The sequence below is a fragment of the Arvicanthis niloticus genome, chromosome 8 (genome assembly GCF_011762505.2).
Source record: "Arvicanthis niloticus isolate mArvNil1 chromosome 8, mArvNil1.pat.X, whole genome shotgun sequence".
Classification (NCBI taxonomy): Eukaryota; Metazoa; Chordata; class Mammalia; order Rodentia; family Muridae; genus Arvicanthis; species Arvicanthis niloticus.
The window spans coordinates 71865751-71890506 of record NC_047665.1 but is presented as its reverse complement, the minus strand read 5'-3'; the positions used below and the strand labels follow the sequence as shown (position 1 = coordinate 71890506).

The 24756-nt window shown below is 40.4% G+C and overlaps 1 protein-coding gene across 1 annotated transcript in view; it reads right to left on the bottom strand.

Annotated features, from left to right (window-relative positions):
• Gpr158 (G protein-coupled receptor 158) overlaps positions 1-24756 on the bottom strand; it is a 342907-nt gene that overhangs the window by 301086 nt on the left and 17065 nt on the right. The window contains exon 2 of the mRNA XM_076938807.1: positions 3981-4086. Coding sequence (XP_076794922.1) covers positions 3981-4086 — 106 coding nt within the window. The remainder of the gene's footprint in view (positions 1-3980; positions 4087-24756) is intronic.

Sequence of the window (24756 nt, the reverse complement as noted above, 5' to 3'; positions counted from 1 at the left end):
GGATCAGATCAGTTAAGAATAACCACCATGCACTCCATCCTCAGAGGTGGTCTCGGATCCGGTTTGCTATGATCCTGGGGTAAGGCTAGCCTCCAGACCTGGCTATCTGAACTCAGCAGTGTTTCTGGGGCCTCTGTCACTGTCCCACACCATCCTGCCATTTCCAACCTCAACCCTGCTCTTCTGATATCTTACTCCATGAGCTGAAAAGTCAACACTCCCTGAAAATTACACCGTAAAGTTTGTCCTGCTTAAGACTTGGACATGTGTATGTCCCTCTCCTGTTAACAAGAGGAGAACAATAAGCACCAGCAAAATATAGAACCTACTCCAAGCTGTGATTGGTGTCTTGGTTTCTAATGACACATTCATAAAGACAAAACCTGCCTCAAAAAAATGTGACTCCTGTTAAGTGTTTTCCAGTAGATGCCAGATTATACAGTGACCCTGGAGTTAGAATCACAAGATCAGGACAAAAGAACACCAGAGCAGATGAAAAATGCTCCAAACAGGAGTTTGGTTTTGTTTTTGTTTTTGTTTTTGTTTTGCCTAAAAAGTGAACTCTTCAGGAAATGCTAGGTTCTAATCTCCAATTCACACCAGCAGAGAAGGAACTGAAAGGGCTTCCTGTTACCTAGACATCAGGTATGATATGCAGCTTCATGAAGAGACCAACACCACCAGGAGGAGCTCAGAGAAGTCTGACTAGCTCCAAGACAGCCCTTGTATAAGATATACCACCCCACCAAGAACACCCTGAGGCTGACCCAGAACCAAAAAACCTTACTTTTTTTTTTATCTTAGTTACCTTATCTATTCCTCTCTCATATATTTTATCTCCATGGCATTTTCCCTCTCTCCTCCTTTCCCAACTCCTTCCCCCATGTCCTCTCCCTTTCTCTCCTGCCCCATCTACCTCTCCTCCATTTTCCTTCAGAAAAGGGCAGGCCCCCCATGGGTATCAACCAAACATGGCATATCAAGTGCAGTAAGACTAGGCGCCTCCTCTCCTATTTAGGCTGAACAAGTCAAGCAGTAGGAGGACAAGGATCCAAAAGCAGCCAAAGAGTCAGAGACAGCTCCCGCTCCCACTGTAAGGAGGACACAAGAAGGCCAAGCTATACAACCATAATATAAAGAGAGAGGGCCTAGGTCTGTCCCATGAAAGCTCCATGGTTGGTGGTTCTGTCTCTGTGAGTCCCTATAAGCCCTGGTAGTTGACTCTGTCAGTTATTCTGTGGTATTTATTATAGTGTCCTGCCTCCTGCCCTTCCACAAGATTCACTAAGCTCTGCCTAATGTGTGGCTGTGGGTCTCTGCATCTGTTTCCATCAGTTGCTGGATGAAGCCTCTCAGGAATCACTTCACTGACCTTTTTTTTTTTTTTCTGTTGTGTTTGGTTCTATCCTAGGTCTCTGGGCTATCCAGCCTCTGAGTCCTGGCCCTCAAGGCAGTGTCAGGGGTGGGCTCCTTTTCATGGCATGGGCCTCAAGCTGGACCAGTCATTAGCAAAATCCCTTACTTTCAACTTGAGTACCTGGGAAAGCCACAGAACTGGAAGATAGCCAGATTCTAAGGCAAAATATACATTGTCTTTTTTTCTCTCTCTCTCTCTCAAAAAAAAAAACCACTTTATTTTATGAGTTTGAGTGTTTTGCTTGTATGTGTGGGTGCACCAGATGTGTGTCTGGAACTGTCAGCAACCATAATAGGGCCCTAGATCTCCTGGTACTTGTTACAGCAGATCTCTGTGTATGCTGGAAACTGAACCCAGGGGCTATGCTCAACAGCCAGTGTTCTAACCACTGAGTCCTCTAGCCAGCCTCTCATTTCAGCCTCTTGGCATTACATGTGGGCACTGAGCTTCTTGCTATAGCATTTTCAGATGAAACATTGAATTGCCAACAGTCCTAAAGAATATGCTTTTCAAAAATGTGTCATGATGGATTGCATAAATATAATGCTCCCACATATAATCTTAAAAACCACATATTTCAACCTAATCTTTGTTCATCAGGATCTAAAACACTGTTGTTCCTTGAAATAACTTACTTGAAAGCGCTAAAAATACACAAGACTCAGAAAATTAATATTGCTGAGGCAATGAAAACAAATCAGTCTTCTAAATGCAGTTCTTGGTAATGCAACCATCAGTTAAAAGAATGAATGCTATAAAGGAAGAAATATGACACAAAGATTATTTTGAGCTAAAAGGATCTATCTTCCTGTTTCTCGATAGACTGTTGAACTCTGTGCCTCCGCCAAAACAAGACTGCACAGAAATGGTCATTCTTAGACCAGTAACCACAGTGGGACAACCAGCAGGAAAAATATAACCCGTGATAGCTAAAGACTATGCAAAGCGCCTACATGTAATTGCTATGGAGATAATAACCAAGGACAATCACTGATCATCAATTAAAATTTATATGTTTAAAATTGCCAGAGACATCCAAAAGGAAGTAAAGCCTCCCCTCCCCAAAATACCCCCAAACCATAGGAGGAACAAATATAGAAAGAGGATTTTACCTTTTGTGAATTAAGAAAGCAAAAAAAGTTCACACACATTGTGCAGTCCCAGTCAGGTAGAGAGGTGTGGTAAAATGCTGAGCCTCAGAGGGTTGGCTACATGTAGGTATACAGATGTGGAAAAGATCTGAGAACATGTGTGAACCAAAGAGGAACCAAAGAGGCAACGTGGTATTGCAGGAACATGATGGAGGTGCCATAGATAGAGGGACATTGGAAATTACAGAGGTATTGGGATACTCAGGGAGGAAGATTTCAGGGATACTGTGAAAAACACATGGGAGTAGATAAAGGTATATGTGTCAGATAGTGGAGTGGGAGGCTTTGGAAGGTTATTGAGAGTGTGGTGATCTTGGGAGTATTTGAATGATGTATAATGGCATGGTATTGTTGGGTGTGCACATGGTGCGCATACAAGGAGAATATATCCATACATGTACATGGGTATACCTGTGCACCAAGAGTTGCAATGATGCAAAAAAGTACTTAATGGCAACCATCCTGCAGGCTTAAATGCCCTTGCTTTGAAACCATGTATGTGTACTGTGTACAACTGTCATTCACAGCCGGAAAAAGTTCAAACTGAAGGTGTTGGTTGTGACTTTGTAGAAACACCCTCCTACTGAAAACAAACCAAACCAGCATTCCTTACAAATTTATGGAGTCAACATTAGGACATCCCCAGTGTTTAAGATCAGAAAACTGGAACTGTGTTCCTTTTCACAGCATCTTTGGACCTTAGAGACAGATTAGTGAGGACATATTTAGTGATGTCATCATATTCCTTCTCTGAAACGACTAAAGGCAAGTGTCAAAGGTCATTGCTGTTGTTGTTTTCTGGACAAAAAAAAAAAAATGGCCTTTACAAAAAACTGGTCTCTGTTTCTTATCAATCAGAATCCCACCCAACCAAGCAAGGATGGGGATGGAAAGAGGAAAGCACACACGACTGTATCCAGTCCCTCTCCAGGCCCCTGTGTATAATTTTCTCCTTGTTTTCCAAATTGCCCTGCCATACCTGCTCTACAGCCTTTTAGCAGATGGCAATGTGTCTGAATGGATCCCACAAATGTGACAATAAGCGTCACCACACATTAAAAGACGCTTAATCTGTTTGTTCCCGCTGGGACTGTTCTCTCATTCCACGATTGTTTTACATTTTGAGCTCATTTTGGATAATAAAATCAGCCTTTAATTAAAGTCACATTTCAGCCATAACCTTACTTGTAGCTTCATCTTAAGAGCCCTGAAACAGTTCCTCTGCAAAAATTGTGTTTCCCCACCTCCACACCTCCCTTCAGTTCATTTGACAGAACTGAGATCTGTACAGATTCTTTTTTTTTTTTCTCAGAAGGATGCACATGGTCATTCGCCCATGCAAATAAAACATGTGAGAGAGGCATCCAAGCCTTCACTTCGGATTTCATTGGATCTTGTCCTTGTATTCTTACCTCTGAGTTGTTAAGGTGACATTTGTGAGTTCCTGAAAACCAGCCATCACTCGAGCATTGGTCAATGTCCACTTTCTGAAGGCTTATATCAACTTTCATCACACCCCTAAAATGAAAAAGATAAACAGAAGAGAAATAAGCCAAGCCTTGGCAGTTTCTAACCTTGTTCTGCCCTAGGGGTCAGACAAATGTAAAGAGTGCTTAAATTATTCACACACCCATGCAGATTGAACTCGGGGCTGCTCAGTAAAGAAACGCAGGAGGACAAACACAGCAAGTCCTTATTTTGTTCAACTTGCAAAGGTAAGGACTTTGTACCTTTACAATCTTTGGCCCCTTCGTGTCGCACCTGGCATACAACAGGTGCTCAGAAAACAGCTGAAGGTTGACTAAACCGGACAATATTGTTGTGGACCTAGCAAAAAACTTGACTCTGAAATAACACCCTCCAAAAATATCTTCTCTAAGTGAATCATAGTCAAGCTTCAATCTCTTTCTTCCTACTGCTAACTCTCAGACTGGGTTGGGAGGGCAGAGAGGTTGGGGTAACTGGGGGCAGGGGGTAACAGAAAAAAAAAAGCTTCTCTTTCCTCTGATCTTCTATAAGTGGCATAAATACATAGAGGATAGATATGTGGGTATTTACAGTGCGGTGTAAATATATATAATATAGGAGTTAGTATTAGCAGCTACAATTAAGAGAAAAGAACCAGTGTTGTTTATGAATGTATTATTCATGGCATTGTGGGGAGACACAAATATATCCATCTGTGTTTCTGACATACTATACATGACAGATAATAAATGATAGTTATAATAAATTCTACTGCATGTGCTGGTTAGTTTCTTGTTTTTGTTTTGCTCTTTGTTTCAACAACTTAATGCAAGCCTAGGTCGTCTGTGAAGAAGGATCTGCAAAAATTCTTCTATTATATAGACTCAGACCTAGTGGGAGGCAAGCCTGTGGGGCAGTTTCTTGATTAAAGATTTGATGGGAGAGGGCCCAGCCCAGTGTGGATGGTACCAACCCTAGGGTGTGGCTCCGAGTTGTCCAAGAAAGCAGTGTGAATAAAACTTGCCAATAAGTAGTGTTCCTCCATGCTCTCTGCCCCAGTGCCTACCTGCACTTCTTGCCTTGACTTTCCTCAGTGGTGGACTGTGATCGGGGCATATGAGCAAACTTAACTCTATCCTCCCCAAACCTATTTTGGTCATGGTGTTTAACACAATAGAAGACAAACAAACAAACAAAAAAAAAAAAAAACAGGACAGGAAACATTACAAAGGAAGAAATATTATGGTGGAGGGAAACAGGTTAAAGGGATGAGAGGAAGCTAGGATAAAATTTATGACTGAATTAAGTATAGCCCTTCATAACTTACATCAGCAGCATCATAAAGTTTCCCTCTGGAATATTATTGGCTACTGCATTTTAGTATTCTCCCTAGAATGCCTCATTATAAAGCATAAATTAAACGAAATATCCATTTTTATGTGCGTCACAAGCGTTAGAAGTAATGAGTTCTGATTTTCTTCAACTACTTGCAACACCAACGGGAGCTTAAGTGCTAAGACAGGACACACGTCCCAACTTGCTCAGCACCGTGCTCACCAGTGCTACGATTCTGCTCCTTTTCCTTGAAGAAAATTGGCTTCAGAAATAAGTAGCTTACTGGTTAAGAACGTTCTCCCTTAATTTTAAGTTCATATACAGACACCAAAAAGTCGCCACAGACTTTCAATCCAGCCACAAAGCACTTTGGGTTTGCGCAAAACCACCAGAGGTAAATGAGCCGTGCGGCCACCAGATGGGAAGTCAGCGCTGACTCATCTTCATTAGGGCTCTGTGGTGCCTGGAGAGCCAGTGAGCCCTGGGGAAGGTGCTGCAGACTTCCGGAGAGGGAGGTAGAGTTTGGGGAGACTTGGTGAGAGGGGAAAAAGCTCTCTTAGTGAGGAACAGCAGACAGTTGGAAAGGTATGCAGAGACCCAAATGCAGATGGTCCCTCATTCAGAAGCCAGTTCGCAGCCCCAGCACGCCCTGCACTCTGTGTCCCTAGAGCATGCTCTCAAGAGCGGAAGTGTTATTCTTCCACATCTGGGAAGCTCCACCGGCCGCCAGGAAGAGTCTAGTGGTGACCTCCAGAGACTGGAAAACAGCAACCACTACTCCCCTAAGCCCCTCCGTGCTCTGCAGACCAGTGTGTTCTCTTACTCATCTGAAAAAATAATTTTTCTTCAGTCTTTGAGAGTTCTAATATTCTGTCACTGTGAATATGCTTCTATGTTATAGCACACTTTTCCTGCATTTTGCCATTTTTATCCTAGAGCCACTATTACTTACTGGTTTCAGATCTTCATATCTGACCCACGTAAGAGCTTTTATTTTAAAGATTTATTTATGTATTTTATGTATGTGAGTACACTGTCACTGTCTACAGACACACCAGAAAAGGGCACTGGAACCCGATACAGATGGCTGTAAGCCACCATGAGGTTGCTGGGAATTGAACTTGGGACCTCTGGAAGATCACCCAGTGCTCTTAACCACTGAGCCATCTCTCCAGCCCCCATGTACAGCATTTTAATAATAGCTGTTTGGTTCTATCTGGCATTGTTCCAGGTGGAGGTCCCAAGTGTGAAGTTTACATAACGTTCAGAGCTCTCGTTCTGAAGTAAACACTAAGTCGCTGATACACATTCATAACTGTTCAACCTTTGTCCTGACAGATTCGTGTTCCAACTTTTGATGGATTCACACCACAGACATGAGGAGTATTACCAGAGGCCATTTCTGTCCCCAAGTGACTATAACAATAACTTAGTGTTTGAATTTGTTTTCCTGTTGCTGTGATAAACATCATGACCAGAAAGCAAGCTGGGGGAAGGAAGGTTTCATCTCATCTTATAGAGTCTGTCCTGAAGGGAAGTCAAGGCAGGAACCTGGATGCACAAACTGAAGCAGAGACAATAGAGGAGCACTATTTACTGGTTTGGTATCTATGACTTGCTCAGCATGCTTTCTTATGTAACCCAGAACCAGCTTCCCTGGAGAGGAACATTATGCAATAAACTGGACCAACCCACATCAATCCTCAATCAAGAAAGCGCCCTACACACTTGCCTACAGGCCAGTCAGGTAGAGGCAATGCCTCAATTGAGTTTCCCTCTTTCCATGTAACTCTAGTGTGTGTCAAGCTTACCAAAAGTAGCCATCACACTCAGCTCTACCCAGTAGGATTGCAGAAGACCTTAACATACAGACTAAGTAATACTGTACTGCCTCTTGGCTAGCTTCCAAAAATGCACAAAGCCTAGTGAATGGATACATGCTATGGATATAGAATCCACTGTGACTAAACTGTGTTTCTTTCAGAATTTTTCAAAAGCAGTTGATAACTAAACTCACTGTTAGGGTCTACAAGGACCTCAATGGGTACCACCCAAACAAGTGCATAATTATCATACAGAAAAGGTTATATAACCCTTAAACTATGTAAAACGATCCTGACCCTTCCCTATTCAACACCAACATTTTCCTTTTCATAGAGTATAAACCACAGGCTACCTTAGCACACACCTCACAGCTGTAGATGAGAGAGATGAGAGAACAGAAAACCTGGAGATCAAAGAAAGCTCCTAGGGTTTTCTGTGTTCCTTAGACCTGTAACCTTGGACTATAATTCTCTGCGCCATTGCTGGGAGGTGGAAATGGCAATAATAGCCCATGGAGTTGGTATTAATGAAAAAAACGGTGAAAAGGTGTACTCACGCTATAAAAGAAGAAAAGTAAATACCAACCCAGCTGCAAACCCTGTGATCTACAATGGGGATCTACCACCTGCCTGTTGGTGTAATCAGGACAGTTGTGGGATTAACTAAATACTATCTGACTGGGTTTAAGGGCCACTCCATCCAATGAAACCCTCGTTTCTAACACTGCTCAGGTGGTCAAGAACCTGAGACTAGTTAGGCCATGGACCTTAGGGGAAAGCCAAATACAATTTTCTGCTAGAACAATGTAGCAAAATAACACCATTCTGCTATCCTTACAGATCAGTGTCTTGCTCTGCCATCGTCAGAGAAGCTAATACCTGCAGTAAATGGAAATAAGTACAGAGACCCACTACTAGACAACAGGCAGAGGGTGAGAGACCTTGAAACACTCAGTCCTAAAGGAAACATCTCCATTGAGGATGTCCCTTGGGGCTCGGGGGACTCTGGAAGAGGAAGAAGAAAGACTTCAAGATCTTGTTGGGGACAAAAGACAACAAGGAAACAATGCCTTCCACACACGATAGGACTGATCCTGACCACATATGAACTCAGAGACAAGGACCACATCCCCAGGCCCTGCACAGGTCCAAGCCAGATAGGGTCCTAACCGTGAGAAGGGGTGTAGGCATGATCTCCCTTCCCAGAAGACAATCAGTTGCAAAGGAAAGAAAAGTTTTCTCCAATGGAGTCATACTGGGTGTACATTTAAGGGTGGCCCCAAGCCCAGCAGTATTCAGAACACAAAATGAACTTAATGGTATTTGAGGGGGAGGGTGTTGTTTTGGGTTTTTTTGTTTTGTTTTGATTTTTGATTTCTGTTGTTGTTTGTCTCACAATGCATTGTCTGAACTCTTTTTTTTAACCTTACTAGTCTTTTTCTTATATATTTTGGCTTCTGATTTTGGACTCTGATTTTGGAGTTTTATGGGTTGTCTCTTTGAGTGAGAGAGAGAGTGTGTGTGTGTGTACATGTGAGTGTGTTTCTCATGCCTTTTCTTTTTTCTGTTTGTTTTGTTCTACTCTGCTTTGTTTGTTTTTGTTTCTTGGCCTATTTGTTTTCTAAAGAAAAATAAAGAGAAAACAGACATGGAATTGCATGGGTGAGGAGATAGGGAAGATCTGGGAGATAACGGATGGAAACCATGATCAGAAGATATTGTACGAAAAAACAATTTTCAATAACAAAAAAAAGTACTGTTAAAAATTACATAGAGTGTGCTGAAATGAAGAGTTGCTAAGAGCGGGGGCTGGAAGATGAGCTGCACTCAGCCATCCCCTGCCACCAGCAGTTAGCCGGAACAGACTCTGCTGCCATGGGCTAGAGCCACAGCAAACATGTGCCATTAGCTTTGGGCTCAGAAAAGGACTTGGTGACAGTTAAAGTGGGGTCTGTTGGTGACTCCTGTAAGACAACAAGGAGCCAAGCAGTGGAAGCTCACACCTTGAATGCCAGCATTTGGGAAGCAGAAGCAGGTGGATCTCTGAGTTCAAGGCCAGCCTGGTCTACAGAGTGGACATCAGGACAGTCAGGGCAACACAGAGAAACTCTGTCTTGAGATAAAGAGAGACAGAGACAGAGACAGAGACAGAGACAGAGAGAGAGAGAGAGAGAGAGAGAGAGAGAGAGAATGAGGAAAGTACTATTTGAAGTTGAACAAAAGTGACCTTTGTCATTAAAATACATAGAAACTTTGACAACACCAAGGTGACCTGTGAAAATATGAACTTATGGATCTCCTGACATATACTCTAGGCAAATGCACAGGAAAAGCTGTCAGATTCCTTCTGGTAGAAAAGGAGATAGCTTTCCTTTTTTTTTTTAATTGTGTGTTAAAACATACAGTTCACAAAATTTATCAACTTAATAACTTTTACATATCCAGTTTGGTTAAGTATTTTCACACTGTCGTACAATCAACCTACAGAGCGCTTCCTTTTGCAGAGTTTTAGCCACACTCACTGAGATTCGTCATGCTCCTCCCGCCCAGCTCCAAAGGCAGAACCACCGCTCTAACATCTGTCTCTTTCTTCTTGCATTGCAAATGGCATTTGTCTTTTTATTGGCGGCCTGTGCCACTTAGTGTAATGCCCCAATTTACCCATGTTGCAGCATGTATCAGAAGTTCCTTTCTTTAAAGTTGAGAGATATTCCTCATTTTACTTATTCATTTACAAGTAGGCATGTGAGCAGCCTCATGGGTTTTGAGGTTTTTTTTAGCAACATTTAAATGAAATATTAAAAGCCCAATCTGCAGAATTTGAATATAAAACTGTTTCCTATCTTTCATGTCTCCTAGCAGCATGGTCAGTACACCCAGTTTTATGAGATGCTGAAGGTCAAACCAAGGACTTTGTGTATAATGGGCAAGTTCACTACTCACTGAGTTATATAGTCCTATCCCCAAGGCCTGGGGCTTCTAAAACAGAACAAAAATGCTTGTGTCAAAAAATTCTGAGTGCAGTTTCCTTCTAGCACAGTGAAACCTAGTAAGATTCACACACACACACACACACACACACACACACACACACACACACACATCCCACAGGAGCCTTCAGAAAGAAAACTTCTCTTCGTCACAAACAGAGACCATCCCAGAGAACCACAGCAGATTACAATGCAAAGAACAAGAAACTGTGAGGTCCCCGGCCCCAGCTGATACATCTACAATATAACGCCAGCAACTAAGGCTCAGGGGTCACTGAGGGAGAAGGAGTGGCAAGATTTGTAGGAGCCAGAGGGACAGGAAGTTTGCTGTGAGATTCTATCTACTAGAAATGTCATTGAGACTATACCCGTGAAGTCTCATCAGCATGGCAGCTGAAACAAAAGCAGACCAATGGCACCAATGGACATGCTAACAGGAAGTGGAAATCTCACCTACCAGCAACAAGGGAATGCTGGGAGCAGGGCAACTGGTCTTTCCCAGGGAAGAGACCCCTGTTGTCTATCCAACACCAAATGGTCAATCCCTAGGTTATATACATATAGCTAACTCTATACAGACTGTGCAGGTTATATTTATGTATTTAAGAATGCATGAGATATATATATATATATATATATATATATATATATATATATATATTTAAATATGTATATGTGTTGTGTGTGTATGTGTGTGTGTTTGTCTGTGTATGTGGTGTGTGTGTAACAATTTTAAAAGAGGCCATGAATTTGAGAAAAAGGGTATGCATTGGGGGTTTGAGGGGAGATAAAAAAAAAAGAAAATGATTTCATTTTAATCTAAAATAATAATAGAAATAACTTAGAAAAGTAAAAGCCTTATAGTTTTTTAAAGAATACCTACAGCTGTCAGTCCTTGACATAAACAGGAGCATCGACATCTTGATTGACAGGAAGAGACATATTTTAAAGTATACCTCCCAGCCCTTTAAGGGCAACAAGCAGGCTGAGACTGCTGCACAGAGTCCCACTTCCTTGGAGAAGGAAGGATAATTCTGAGGACAGAAACAAGAGCCCAGAGGGGAAATCTAAAACCTTTGAAGTATCCTGAGAGAGAATAACTGGGTGCTGAGAAATGAGCTGGCCACATGTGTTCAAGTGGATCTCAAAATTGCCAGAGATGTGGAGCAGCTGTTCATGTCTTGTTTCATGTGTCTTCTGAACCAGAAGGAGCCATACTTACCCTAGCCTTTTACCTCAGTTGTTTGTTGTTTGGCATGTGGGGGAACACAAATTTCTTTATAGGTCTCTTTAGTTCCTATTTCAAGGAACTACAGGCATGTAACCTCAACTTCACCTGGACCTAAGAGCCTAGGGTGGAGAGATGTCCTCCTAAGAAGGAATGAGTATATTTTCATTAAAGAAGCTAGCTATCAGTCAAAAGTGGCAGTGCAGGCTCATAATCACAACATTTAGCAGGCTGAGGCAAGCCCAAGACTACCTTGGGCTATGCAGTGAAGCTCTGTGTAAAATCCAGCAAGTAAATAAAAAGCTGAAGTTAATAGTGGTGATACTGGTCTGTAACAAGAAAGCCCATACTCTTAAATACAAGATAAAATGAGTGAGGTGCAAAGACAACTTTCTTACATTAGAATTTCAGTGCAAACATACCAGGAATGTGGAAAATAGGAAATAACTCGTCATTAGAACATTACAGGGAGTGAGAGCAGCTGAGTGGTATAGCATTATTGCTAAGAATGCACACATGGATTTGATGTCCAGTCCAGAAGGAGAAAAAAAGAACAACATGGTAATAATTATTGCAACTAAGACCTGCTGAAGGCCTCCAAGAAAAAAACAGGCTATTTGTATAACCTCAAAAATATATTGACTAAGATACTCATTACTATAGTGGATTTAACATAATATCTAGAACTCTTTGGTATAGATTCTTCCAGGAGGAGGCAAGTGCTTCATCTCTTATTAAATGTACTTCTAGTGTAATGTGTAATGTGTCACTAGACAAGGAAACACTGAGACACTAAAGGCAGAGGAAAGTGATTAAAGGAATGTATTATGATGTTTTCACCATCTGGGGCTGCTGTATTAAGTACCTAGGCAATGCTGCTGTGTTAAGTAGCTAGGCAATTTAAAAAAAAAAAACTGATGCTCTCATAATTCTCTAAAGTAGAGATTCTCTAATTCTCTAAAGTAGAAATGCAATGTAAAGGTGTTTGCATGGTTGGTTTCTTCTCTAGCCTCCCTCCTTGGCTAGTAGGCGATCATCATGGGGCTTCCCAAAGACTTCCCTCTGTGCTTCTTATAAGGACACTAAATATATTGAATTAGCCTACTCTAATGACCTCATTTTGACTTAATTACCTCTGTAAAGAGAATGCATGACAATTCACATTGACGTTCACATTCCTAAGATGCTGGAGGTTAGCACATCAACACACATATTTGGGCAAAACACAACACTGCCCATGACATATGATACATAAACCAGCCCTCAGCACATAAAATCTAAGGAAGTCTGAATGAAGTCTGTACTTGAGCCACCCGCTCCTTACACTGCTCATTTTCTGGTGGTTACATAAAATGTGTTATTTTGAGAAGCAGAATAATGTAAATGGAGATGTTTTTGTAAACATTATCTTACTTAATCTTCTGATCTTTAAAATTACTTTTAATTACTTTCTAGTTAATTATAAAAATTTATTTATTGAAAAGACAAGAGAATTAAAGAGAAATTATTTAAAAGTATTAAAAAACATGAAAATAAATAACACATAAAGTAGAAAGATACAAAGATATATGTAAAAACATAGTTTGATTAATTATATTCTTAACAAGCTTAAAAATGTGGAGGAAAGAGATAAACTGATAGAAAATATGAAATACCAAATTTCTGCCAGGAAAATAACAAATGACTACAACAATTAAGTACAAATATTCTATTTTACTTTAATTTTTTTTAAATGTAACATTAATTTAATTCATGGTTTTAGAGGGTTTCATGCATAGTCCACACTAGAGCAAAACAAACTTAAAGCATATGGAAAAGGACATTGTCTCCATCATTTAGACGGGAGTCAGAAAAAGAGGAAGGGACCAGGGAGCTGGCATAACAGTGTGCAACTCACTGAACAATATCAATATCTGTCAATGTCTGTGCATCAGAATAAGAAAATCACTGCCTGTTATACCCAATGTATAAACCCCATGTCGTATTTTTGTACAGGATAATTACTACAAGTTTATAGTTGTAAGTTTAAATAGATGAATAAATATTTACATATTCAAGTTCAACATTGAGTAGAAGTTTAAAATGTAATTATATTATGTGTATCACTAGAATCAAATGATAATTAAAAACAAAAGAAAAATTCTCCAAGCTATTATTGTCTGTCACGGAGGCCTCTCCCATTCTGTTTTGTTGTCCCGCTTGATCAAACTGTTTCGATGAGTAAAGAACTACTGGAATCTCTCAAACACTCTGCCATTTGGAAGGAAAGAAATTATTCTCATGTCTTGAGTCTAGTAATTACATTCTCTATTTTTTCTTTATTTTTTTAATATGAGAGCTGAGAAATTAATCCTAAAATTAAAATAATGAAATAGAACCCACTAAAATTATCATGTCTAAATTATCTCTATATTTAGGTGACTAAATTTTGTTTTCCAAGTGAATAAGAATTATGAGTAGAAAATTCAATGTCCAACCTAAGTTCTTATTGTAATTTGTTTTTTCTTGGATTATCATTACATATATACATACAAAGGTATAAATAGAACCTATTGAGTTCATTTAGAGTTTCTCATATGTCCTTGTGTTTAGGTCTGACTGCGCTTGGGATAGATAAGCTTGATCTATATAATGGTGGAAGCAGTGTCTTGTGAGCAATTACTTCTTTGGATGAAAGGGTCTAGGTGAGGAATGTGTCCAAAGATAAATTTAGGTAAAACTTAAAGTTCCTGAAACATGAAACTAAGCTCTCCTATACTTACAAGATAGAAAAAAAGGACATTTCCCCTCCGTTTCAAACAAATTCTGTGATTTTCTTGTCATTTGCAACCAACTTGGGAAGTATATCATTTTTATGCTATTTTGTTTGCTGATTGTTCTAATTAAGTGAGATAAATCTTATTATGTTGCTTAATTTTTATCAACATAGTTGACTTTACATTTTTTTAAATTAATTAATCAGTTGAGGTAGGTTTAAGCCTCAAACTTATGGCCTCCTTCCTCAGCCTTCAAACTTCTTGGGTTGCCAGCCTGTCCCACCATGCCCAGGGTCCGGTTCCACTTTGCATTTGTTTCTCTACCACTGTCCACGCAGTAAACAGAGGGCTGTCTTCTAAGGGTTTGCTTATGAGAGGAAGAAAGAATCGTGTGTGGACCTAGGAGTAGGTAATGTAGTAAGCCAAAAGGCAGCATGAAGACCACTGGGAAGAGATATTCACAGAATGTACACATTACCTATGAAAGAGTTACCTAGAGGAGATACATATTCCCCAAGCAGTACAAAGGGACTGGAGGTGAAAGTGAGTTTGGAGCCTACCTAAGGGCTGTAGCTTGTGAAGGCTACTCTATGCTGACTTGTTCTTGCTACAAACAATTATCTACACAGCTGCAAAGTGCCACTGTCTTTTAAGTTTTGCTTCTCTCTCTCTCTCTCTCTCTCTCTCTCTCTCTCTCTCTCTCTCTGTGTGTGTGTGTGTATGTTTCACACACACACAAATGCACACAGACAGACACACACAAAGACAGACAGACAACAGAGACAGAGAGAGAGAGAGAGAGAGAGAGAGAGAGAGAGAGAGAGAGAGAGAGAGAGATGAGTGGAGAGAGGAAGAGAAAGATTCATGCAGAATAAACGAGCCTACTCTGAGACACTGGTGTTGCTGATGAGGTGGAGGGTCAAAAAGCATCCTGCATCCATGCAGAAAAAGTACAGGGTACATGGGAAGCTATTTTGCTAACTCTTTCACAGAAGCATCCTTGATGTGGCCATTTCTTCTTCTTCAGTTGTGATTGACCTCTGGAGACCCCCTGCCTTCCCTCCCCTTACAATTATAACATAGTAATGAAGAGTCAGAATTTTTCTTTTTCAACATTTTCCTGTTTCTAGTAAAAGCTAATATGAAAGCAAATTTTTTTTAAATGTAACTTCAGAGTCACCAGAGATGCACAATTGAATGTCATTATTAACTTAGAGAAAAATGAAAATTAAAATCAATTAAAAGCAATAATGGTTACTAGGCCTGGAAAAAAAACAAAAAAACAAAAACAGGCCTGTGGGTAATGAACAGAGCAAATATGAAAATATGGTTTGTAAACAGTGTTCTGTTGAACTGGATACATCAGATACTAAAGATTATATTTCAATTTTCTGGCCACCTGTGGTAGTGCAGAGCTGTGATCCCAATACTTGGGAGCTAATACAGAACTACCACCACAAAGCCAAGGCCAGCTTGGACTACATTCACAAAGTCAAGGCAAGCCAAAGCCACATGGAAAAGCCCTGTCACACATGCAAAATTTAATTAATCCTCATAGAGTTCTTTCCAGTTTTCAAAGGACTTATTATCTGATTTTATATTTAATACACTGGCAGTGCATGCTTGTCTTAGTCACAGCTTAAAGTGGATAAGTAAGATAATGTCAAAAGTAGCTAACTGAGAGACTGAGGAGTTGACTCAGTTGTCAAAGTACTTGCCATGCAAGTGTGAGAATCTGACTTTGTGTAAAAGGCCAGGTGTGGTAATACATAACTTTAATCCTTCCCACAAGGAGGAAAAGATGAGACAGTGCTTTGAGCTCACTGGCCAAGAGCTCCTGAGTTCACTGAGAGACCCTGTCTCAAAATCAATAAGGCAGGAGTGACAGAGGAAGACATCCAACATAGATCTCTGGCCTCCACATGCACATTCACACACATGCACACGTGCATATAGTTTATACACAAAGTAGATAGTGATGTCCAGAAAATAGAAGCAGGAAAGTAAGTTCTTCTCCAACAATCAGAGCCCGTCAAAGTCATGCAGATGAAAACACAAATCCCTCTCAAATCCAAAACCTGCATTTTCTGCCAACCACACCTTAGATTCTTCACCCAGAATTATATAAAGTCAAGCTAGTAGGATTACAACCTCTGTGTTGCAACTCACCATTAAAAGAGAAATGCCCCAAAGATAATAGTAGAACAACAATAAGACTAAAGAAATAAAAATAACCTATCTAGAAGTCTAGATGTACTGATTAAATATTTATATAGCAAAAGAGATGTGTTAGGATACACTGTTGCTGGATATGCCCAGAATACAAAATCCTGACTTCTCCATTTAGGCCATGTCTAGGGTTATATTCTATAGTAAGCAATACTGTGAGATAATGAGATGTCTCATGCCAGTCAAAGAGAAAGTTTTCTTCTGCTTATTATAAAAGTTCCTAGGTTCAGAATTCACCTGTACAAGGCAACCCACTGCATGAGCAGGTGTTCGTCATGGCCCTTCCCCCTTATTCTGAGATCTCTTCAGGATTGAGAAACTCGGATGGACTGATTGATCTCTCTGTTCCAGGAGCTGTCTGTTATCTTCAACATTGATAAAACACTAACAAACTAGCTTATCCACGTGCAAGTAAAGTCTAGATAGAATTTGCAGAGCACATACGAACTGTCTGTTTGTCGCTCTAGCTCCTGCCAAATAAGTTGTTTAATCATAAAAATTCAAGTCTGTATTCTTACTACACCTAGGGTTCATGTATACAATATGCATCTATCAACAACAGGGCTGCTTGATATCTGAAATGTTAGAAATACAAATCTAGTCACTGTACATGACATCTAATGTGCATTTTCAAAAAGGGGGGATATCTTAGTACATACATTTTGCATGTATCAGAGGTTATCTCTTACCACTAAGGCACAGGTGATCAGAATATTTTTTCTTTTAGCTAAATACTATTTTCTATAATTTCTAAGGAACCACATAGTTTTACAATAAAAAGTGGTTTTGATTTAGACTAGATAATAGTCATTTTATTCTTTATGTGCTATCTAGAGTAGAATATGTATGATGTTCCAAACCCTTTCTTTTTGCCCATCATTGTGTTATCTATATCAACCCATAAGATCTTGAATACAGAAGAATCTGCCTGTGGCCCAGAGTGAATCTCTTCCATTTGTTCAACCAAAGCCTATTTGGTGAAGAGAAGGGGCGTGAGCAAATCGCCTCAGCACCAGAGTTAAAAGAATGTCCACCATGCTCCCATGAAACAAAAGAGGATGAAGCAAGTAATGGCACAGTGGTAGAAACTGCTGTGTCATTGTGATGCTAAGCTTCATCTAAGCTCTCAGTAGGACCTGTGTGACCAAATAATGCTAGGGTAATAATAAGACTAATACAACTGTGGACCATCTTACAGCTATATACAGTTGCATCCACTGATGGCTCAACACAACTACAATGCCAAGGTAAGTATTCATTGTCCCCTCATTGTGGCTCATTGTGCATCCAGAAGATCTTAAGTTTGTCTCTGTCACATCCATCTCTACAATAGTCAACAAATAATAAGTTCAACTCTGCTGCCTCCATCTCTACAACAGTTAACACATTTTTTAGGCACATCTGCTTATTGAGAAAAACAAATTTAAGAGCAATTTTAAAGTCACTTTTTGGAGTTGAATAATAATAATAAAGTAAAGTCAGTGTTTAGTTTAAGTCTGTTTCCCAGCAGTGTGACTGCCGATAGTTTCAGTCATGACTTGATACTGTTGTGGTGGCACAGTGTGAAAGACTCTGCTTCCTCCTCAACCTCTAGAAGAATTACACAGCAGTCTTTCTTGAAGCAGGAGAATGTTCTCCTCCCCCACATCACTTTGTAGCAGATATGTGTGGAGCAGCCTGCCAGCACTTTCCATAGCACACTCCCTCCCCATCTGCCTGGCTTCGTGTTCTTGGAAGTCTATTTGACAATCAGGTCAAGGCTTCCTTGAGCAGTTCTGTCCATTTTACACAGAAAAGAAAGATGACTTGTTTAATTTTAATGAGAACCAATAAATATAAAATGAAGTCAGGTCAGGTATCAGCAGACATCAAGCCGGAATCCACAAATATAATCTGCATTTGGGGACTTCTGTGGGTGACACTCTGAAAGCTAAATGTGGTACATCTTTTAAAATTGCTGTGGTTTACTGTCTGATGATAGATGATTGTCTACTGAAAAATATATTTTGAGTCTGCTGCCTTTACAGAGGGAGCTGACTAATGTTTCTTTCTGTGGTTATTTTCACAGAAATAACTCTGAGCTACAGTTTAACAAAAACACCTACAGTGTTCTTTATAGCATCTCTGGTTATGGCCACTTATTACTCAGTATGGAACAGTAAGTTGCACCTCCCCGTTTAATTCAAGTCATCCTGTGAGAGAAGACACTTTTCTCATTTCATAGATGAGGAAAATAAGGTCCAGAAAAGCTATACAATGTGTTCAAAGCTATACTTTTTTGAGTTGTGCGAAGGAAAAAACAAGAAGACATAGGGTGTCAGCAAAAAACAAAGGCAAGCACTGTAGTCTGTCTTAAAAAATGCAAAGTCTGTCCCATGACTTGAAATTCCATGGTGATTTAGTTAAACTTGCCATTTTTGTGAATATTAGCAATACCTAAGGCATACTTCACATTCTCATTTGCTCTCTCTCTCTCTCTCTCTCTCTCTCTCTCTCTCTCTCTCTCTCATTTAGTCATAGTCATATGGGACTTAAAATCAAATCACATGTACATGAAAACATGTACAGATTTTAAATTCACACAACACTTCTTCATGTCTAAAGGTCAATTTTACATGGTAACTTTTCACAGCAAGAGATGCAGCCCATCTGAATAAACACATTCATAAGTAATAACAGAAAGTAAAGCCAACAACAATTATTTCCCAGTAAGTTCTTGAATGAGAAGTTTTGGTTAGATGTCCAAATGTAAACTGAATGTCTATTATTTTGAGCCCTAAATGTTTAGTTGTTATTTGAATGTACTTAGTATGTGTTAAACATTATGCAAGACATTGTTAAAGACCTCATCACTGAAACTTCATTTAATATTGCTCTCCCCAGCTTATATTGTGAAATGAGTGATTGATATTATTCTTCCTCAAAAGCCGTTGAGAAATTTAGGATGCAAAGAAGGGAAAATGGCTTTCCAACAACAGAGCTAGTATGTGAAAGAGCAGAATGTCATACCATGCGGGTAGCATACTGGTCAAAAGGCCAAACTGGAGATCTTTTTCAAGACGATAAACTAAGCAGCTATACGTCTACATCCCCCTCCTACATCTAACTGTCATGAGGACAATCAAGTACACGATGGAGTAGACACAGTGAAAGAAAACATTAGAGCCCAAAAGTGACAGCTTCTCCAGGACTGTGCTAATGATGCCCCAAGAGTAGAGGCAGTTAAGCCGAGGAAGGCCAGAGCACAGGTGGAAAGTCCTAGCCCAACTGATCTTACAGAGAAAGTTTATGCTCAAAATCACCAAGCAACAAGAGGGGGAGGAAATTAGGTTGCAAATAAGAGCATAAATTAAAGGTCATGTGCACCGTGACCTGAGTTGGCATATCTTCCCTGTATCTGTACACTGATGCTTTTACTTCCGAACTAAAAAACGAGAGCTTCCATACAGATGTTGAAAGAAATGGTTTTTGAGAAGCTGAAGCCCCTACAATGACTTTTAGTTCTCCCAGAATAAAGTTCTAAGTGGAGAGAAATTGCCAATTTGCTCTCCAAAATCCCTAGAGTGAATGAACCCTACCACTCAAGGGGCAGACACACAGAGGGACATGGCTACCCATCTGTCACAAGAACTCATGCCATCCAAGTTGATCAGGTTCAGTCATGTATTTATTGACAAGTTAAGGGTATCTTCCAGGAAAACAAAGGGAAGGAACAGACCAAAATGAGCAGAACACTAGAAACTGAGAACAGTGATCCTTGGGGGAACAGAATTTATAGACATCTTAATTACCAGCCTCAAGGGGGTTTAAGTGGATGAACATACAGTTGTGAAAAAAAAAAATGAACAGAAGAAAGTGTTCATGAACACTAAAATGATATGCAAATGAAGATATTGTGACTCAAAAATATTGAGTCTCACCAATTATAAAGGAAAGGAAATAAAAGTGAGAGAATCATTAAGAAATATAGATGCGACTCCGGGCCTGGAACACTGGTTCCTTCTGGTCTGGGCCAGAACACTGAGCAGATCTTGGGTGGCAGCTCTGCCCCCAACATCCAAGAACCCAGAGGAAGCAGGGATCCCAAGTGCTCGAACTCAGGCAGTATCCTAGGTAAGCAGACAGCAGGGCCCGCCCTAAACAGGGAGTAACTGGGAACCAAAAGGACCCAGGAAGTTACTCCTGGCCCGGAACACTGGTTCCTTCCGGTCTGGGCCAGAGCACTGAGCAGATCTTGGGTGGCAGCTCTGTCCCCAACCTCCAAGAACCCAGAGGAAGCAGGGATCCCAGGCGCTCTAACTTGGACAGTGTCTTAGAAACTAGTTCTCAGATCTGAGGCCTGAATCAGACCTCTGCCAGGTCTGCTGTTGTGTGGACCCCGGATTCCACCCGAGACATACTGGAAGGCCCACTCAATCCAGATCCACAGAGGAACAAATGAACTCAGAGCTTCAGACAACATATCCTGAGATATTCTAGAGGAGACACTGCACCCAGAACAGCAGACACCTAGCTGGACTATTACCTTGGAGGCACCATATCCTGAGGCATCCTAGAGGTACCACTGTAATCAGTGCAGCTGGAAAAGATCACAGAGACATCTGGACCCCTAGGAGATCAGACACAAGCTAGATAACTAGAAAGACAGGCTTCAGTCAGAGACAGCAAGTACAGGCAGCACTAGAGTTAACCAGATGGCAAAAGGCAAGAGCAACAACTTGAGCAACAGAAACCAAAGTTACATGGCATCATCAGAACCCAGCTCCCCCATCAGAGCAAGCCCTGAACACCCCATCACACCAGAAAAGCAGGAATCAGAATTAAAATCACTTCTCATGATGATGATAGAGGGCTTTAAAAAAGACATAAATAACTCTCTCAAAGAACTTAAGGAGAGCACTGGTAGACAGATAGAAACCCTTAAAGAGGAAACACAAAAATCCCTTAAGGAATTTCAAGAAAATGCAACCAAACAGGAAAAGGAATTAAACAGAACCATGCAGGATCTAAAAATGGAAGTAGAAACAATAAAGAAATCACAAAGGGACAATACCCTGGAGATAGAAAACCTAAAAAAAAGATCAGGAGTCATAGACACAAGTATCACCAACAGAATACAAGAGATGAAAGAGAGAATCTCGTGTGCAGAAGATACCATGGAAAACATTGACACAACTGTCAGAGAAAATACAAAAAGCTACTAACCCAAAATATACAAGAAATCCAAGACGCAATGAGAAGGCCAAACCTAAGGATAATAGGTATAGATGAGGGGGAAGACTCCCAACTAAAAGGACCAGTAAATATCCTCAACAAAATTATAGAGGAAAACTTCCCTAACCTAAAGAAAGAGATGTCCATAAATATACAAGAAGCTTACAGAACTCCAAATAGTTTAGACCAGAAAAGAAATACTTCCCGCCATATAATAGTCAAAACATCAAATGTACAAAACAAAGAAAAAATACTAAAAGCAGTAAGGGAAAAAGGCAAAGTAACATATAAAGGTAGACCTATAAGAATTACACCAGACTTCTCACCAGAGACCATAAAAGCCAGAAGATCCTGGACCGATATCATACAGACCCTAAGAGAACACAAATGCCAGCCCAGACTACTATACCCAGCAAAACTGTCAATCATTATTGATGGAGAAACCAAAATATTCCATGACAAATCCAAATTTACACAGTATCTCAACACAAATCCAGCACTTCAAAGAATAATTGATGGAAAACTCCAACACAAGGAGGGAAACTACAACCTAGAAAAAGCAAGAAAGTAATCTTCCAAAAACCCCAAAAGAAGATAGTTACACAAACATATCTCCACGGATGTTAGCCCAAAAGCTTGGATTAGCGAAGACTCAACCCACAGACCACATGAAGCTCATGAAGAAGGAAGACCAAGAGGGGATGCCTCAGTTCTACTTAGAACGAGAAACAAAAATGCTCAAGGGAGCAAATAGGGAAACAAAACATGGAACAGAAACTGAAGGAGGGGCCATCAGGAGACCTTTCCACCTGGGTATTCACCCCATGTACAGCCACCTAATCTAAACACTGTTGTGGATGGCTGGAAGTGCATAATATGAGGAACATGATATAGCTGTCTCCTTAGAGGTCAGCCAAAGACTAAAACACTCAGAGGACAATGTTCACAATTAACCACTGATATGATCAGGGGTTTCCCAATGGAGAACTTAGTGAGAGGACTGAAGGAGCAGAAAGGGTTATTGACCCCAGGTGGAAAGCAACAATACCAAACAACCAGAGCCCCCAAGGGTCTAAACCACCAGCCTGGGAACACATAGGGAGGGACCCAAGACTCCAGAGGTATATGTAGGGGAGGATGGCCCTGTCAGACATAGGTGGGAGAGGAGTTTCTTGGTCCCATAAAAAAAAACATGAATGAAAAATGAATGAATGAACACACAGTGGGGGGGGGGATGTGAGGGCGGGGAGGGGATAGTGAGGGGGGTAGGTGTGGTCACTGCCTCATAGAAGCATGAGGAGGGGGATGGGATAGGTTTCTGGGTGGTGGGAGGAAGTAGGCTAAGGGGATAAAATCTGAAACGTAAATACTACAACCAATTTTAAGAAGCGGGGGGTGGGGGGAAGTCTTCAGAACCAACATCTTTAAAAAAAAATGTCAGCCCCCTGGGGGTGGGAATTTTTTTTTTTCTTGATACTAAAACTTGTTCTGAGAATTGTATATTGCAGAATACACAGCCTTGGTGTATCTACTCATCAAGCATACTGAGCAGACCTGCCCAAACCTCTGATGTCCTGGAATTCCATCTGGATTCAGTGAAGACACAGCATCAGAGGCTTATCAACTTACTCTCCCACCCACCCCTCTTCTAAAATCTCAACGCCCTTAATCAGCTTGAAGAAGTTAAAGAAGAGTCAGCGCCCCTATTCCCTGAGCTTGGGGACTAATGTGGTTAATAATGGTCTGTCTTTCTAGGGACAAGTAGTGGTTTTGTTGGAACAGGGGGGATTAGCTAGGACTTACTGCATAGCCATAACCTACTGGTAGAAATCTGTATAATTATTATCAAGATGAAGTTATAAATTCTTAAATGGTACAAAATTTACTTTGATCTCAAATTTAAGGTTTTCATTGGTACGAGCCTCTTATTAATATAAAAATGAGATGAATATTGATACACTCATGGGCATTGTGCCTGTATAACACATTTAGGAATACAATGCCTAGACCCAGCCCTTTTTTAACTTTTTTAACTGATTTGGGACGGTTAACCTATGAGTTAAGGGACTATAGCAAATTCATATTTTTGAGTTTATTGTTAGGGTGCTTTCCATATTTTACTTAGAAATAGCTGAGAGGAGTTAACAGAAAACAGTCCAGGTTACCTTACATGGATAGTTGGTTTTCAAAACATCAGAAGTCCATAGAACTGATGCTACAAATATTTATATATTAATGTTCATATTGATTAGAGACCTGTCTGCTCCTGACAGCTTCCTGTCGTGGATTCTAAGAAGAAATTGAGCATCCTTGGAGTTACTCCAGTTGTGTGGTAACAGCCACTAGGCAAGAATTGCCTCTCTCCATCTACAGACAAATTACTGTTCAGAAAAGGACACACATGCAGAATAGTTGACTGATTATATCTGCCTAGACAGAGTAATCAGTCCTTAATAATCCTGCATCACCAAGGTCTGTCAGATGATTCTGGGCCAGAAGGCTGAAGATTTGATGCTCCAACGTTCGGTAGTATAGGGGCTTTTCAGGTGTTCAGAGGTCTCTATAAATTGGCTAAGTTTTAGAAGCTATGCTTTGTGCTTCCCACAATTATAGTTAACTCAGTCATTCTGGATTTCTGACGGGGTTGAAAACTTAAAGCTATTTACCATAAGAGAAAAGATTTGAGTGGATGGTCGTCAGCTGACATTCATCCTAAAGCCGGGTTCAGAAGTAAATGTTTTAGTTAGGATAGATGACAGAGGTGCTGGTTAGTCAACAAAATGATGGACTGGGTATTAGGACTATCTTGTACCTCACTGGTACAAATTGGCATAATTATGCTCTAATTGTATTTTGAGAGAAAAGTTTTATTTTAACAGGAAGGGTGATGTGTAGGAGGAGCTAAGGTAGGAGGAGTACTGAGAGGAAGAAAAGGAGTAAGAAGAGGAGGAGAAGAAGGATAGGAGAAGCTAGGTGATGAAAGAGAGAAAGAGGGGGGAGACAGGGAGGCAGATATTCATGTATCTCCACCAGTCAAAGATAGTTGTTATATCTAGGTCGGTCAGTGGGTTACACCTCTGATTGAACAATTCCAAACTTATAACGCTTATGAATAACATTATTTAAAAAAAATGTATAAATGCAAA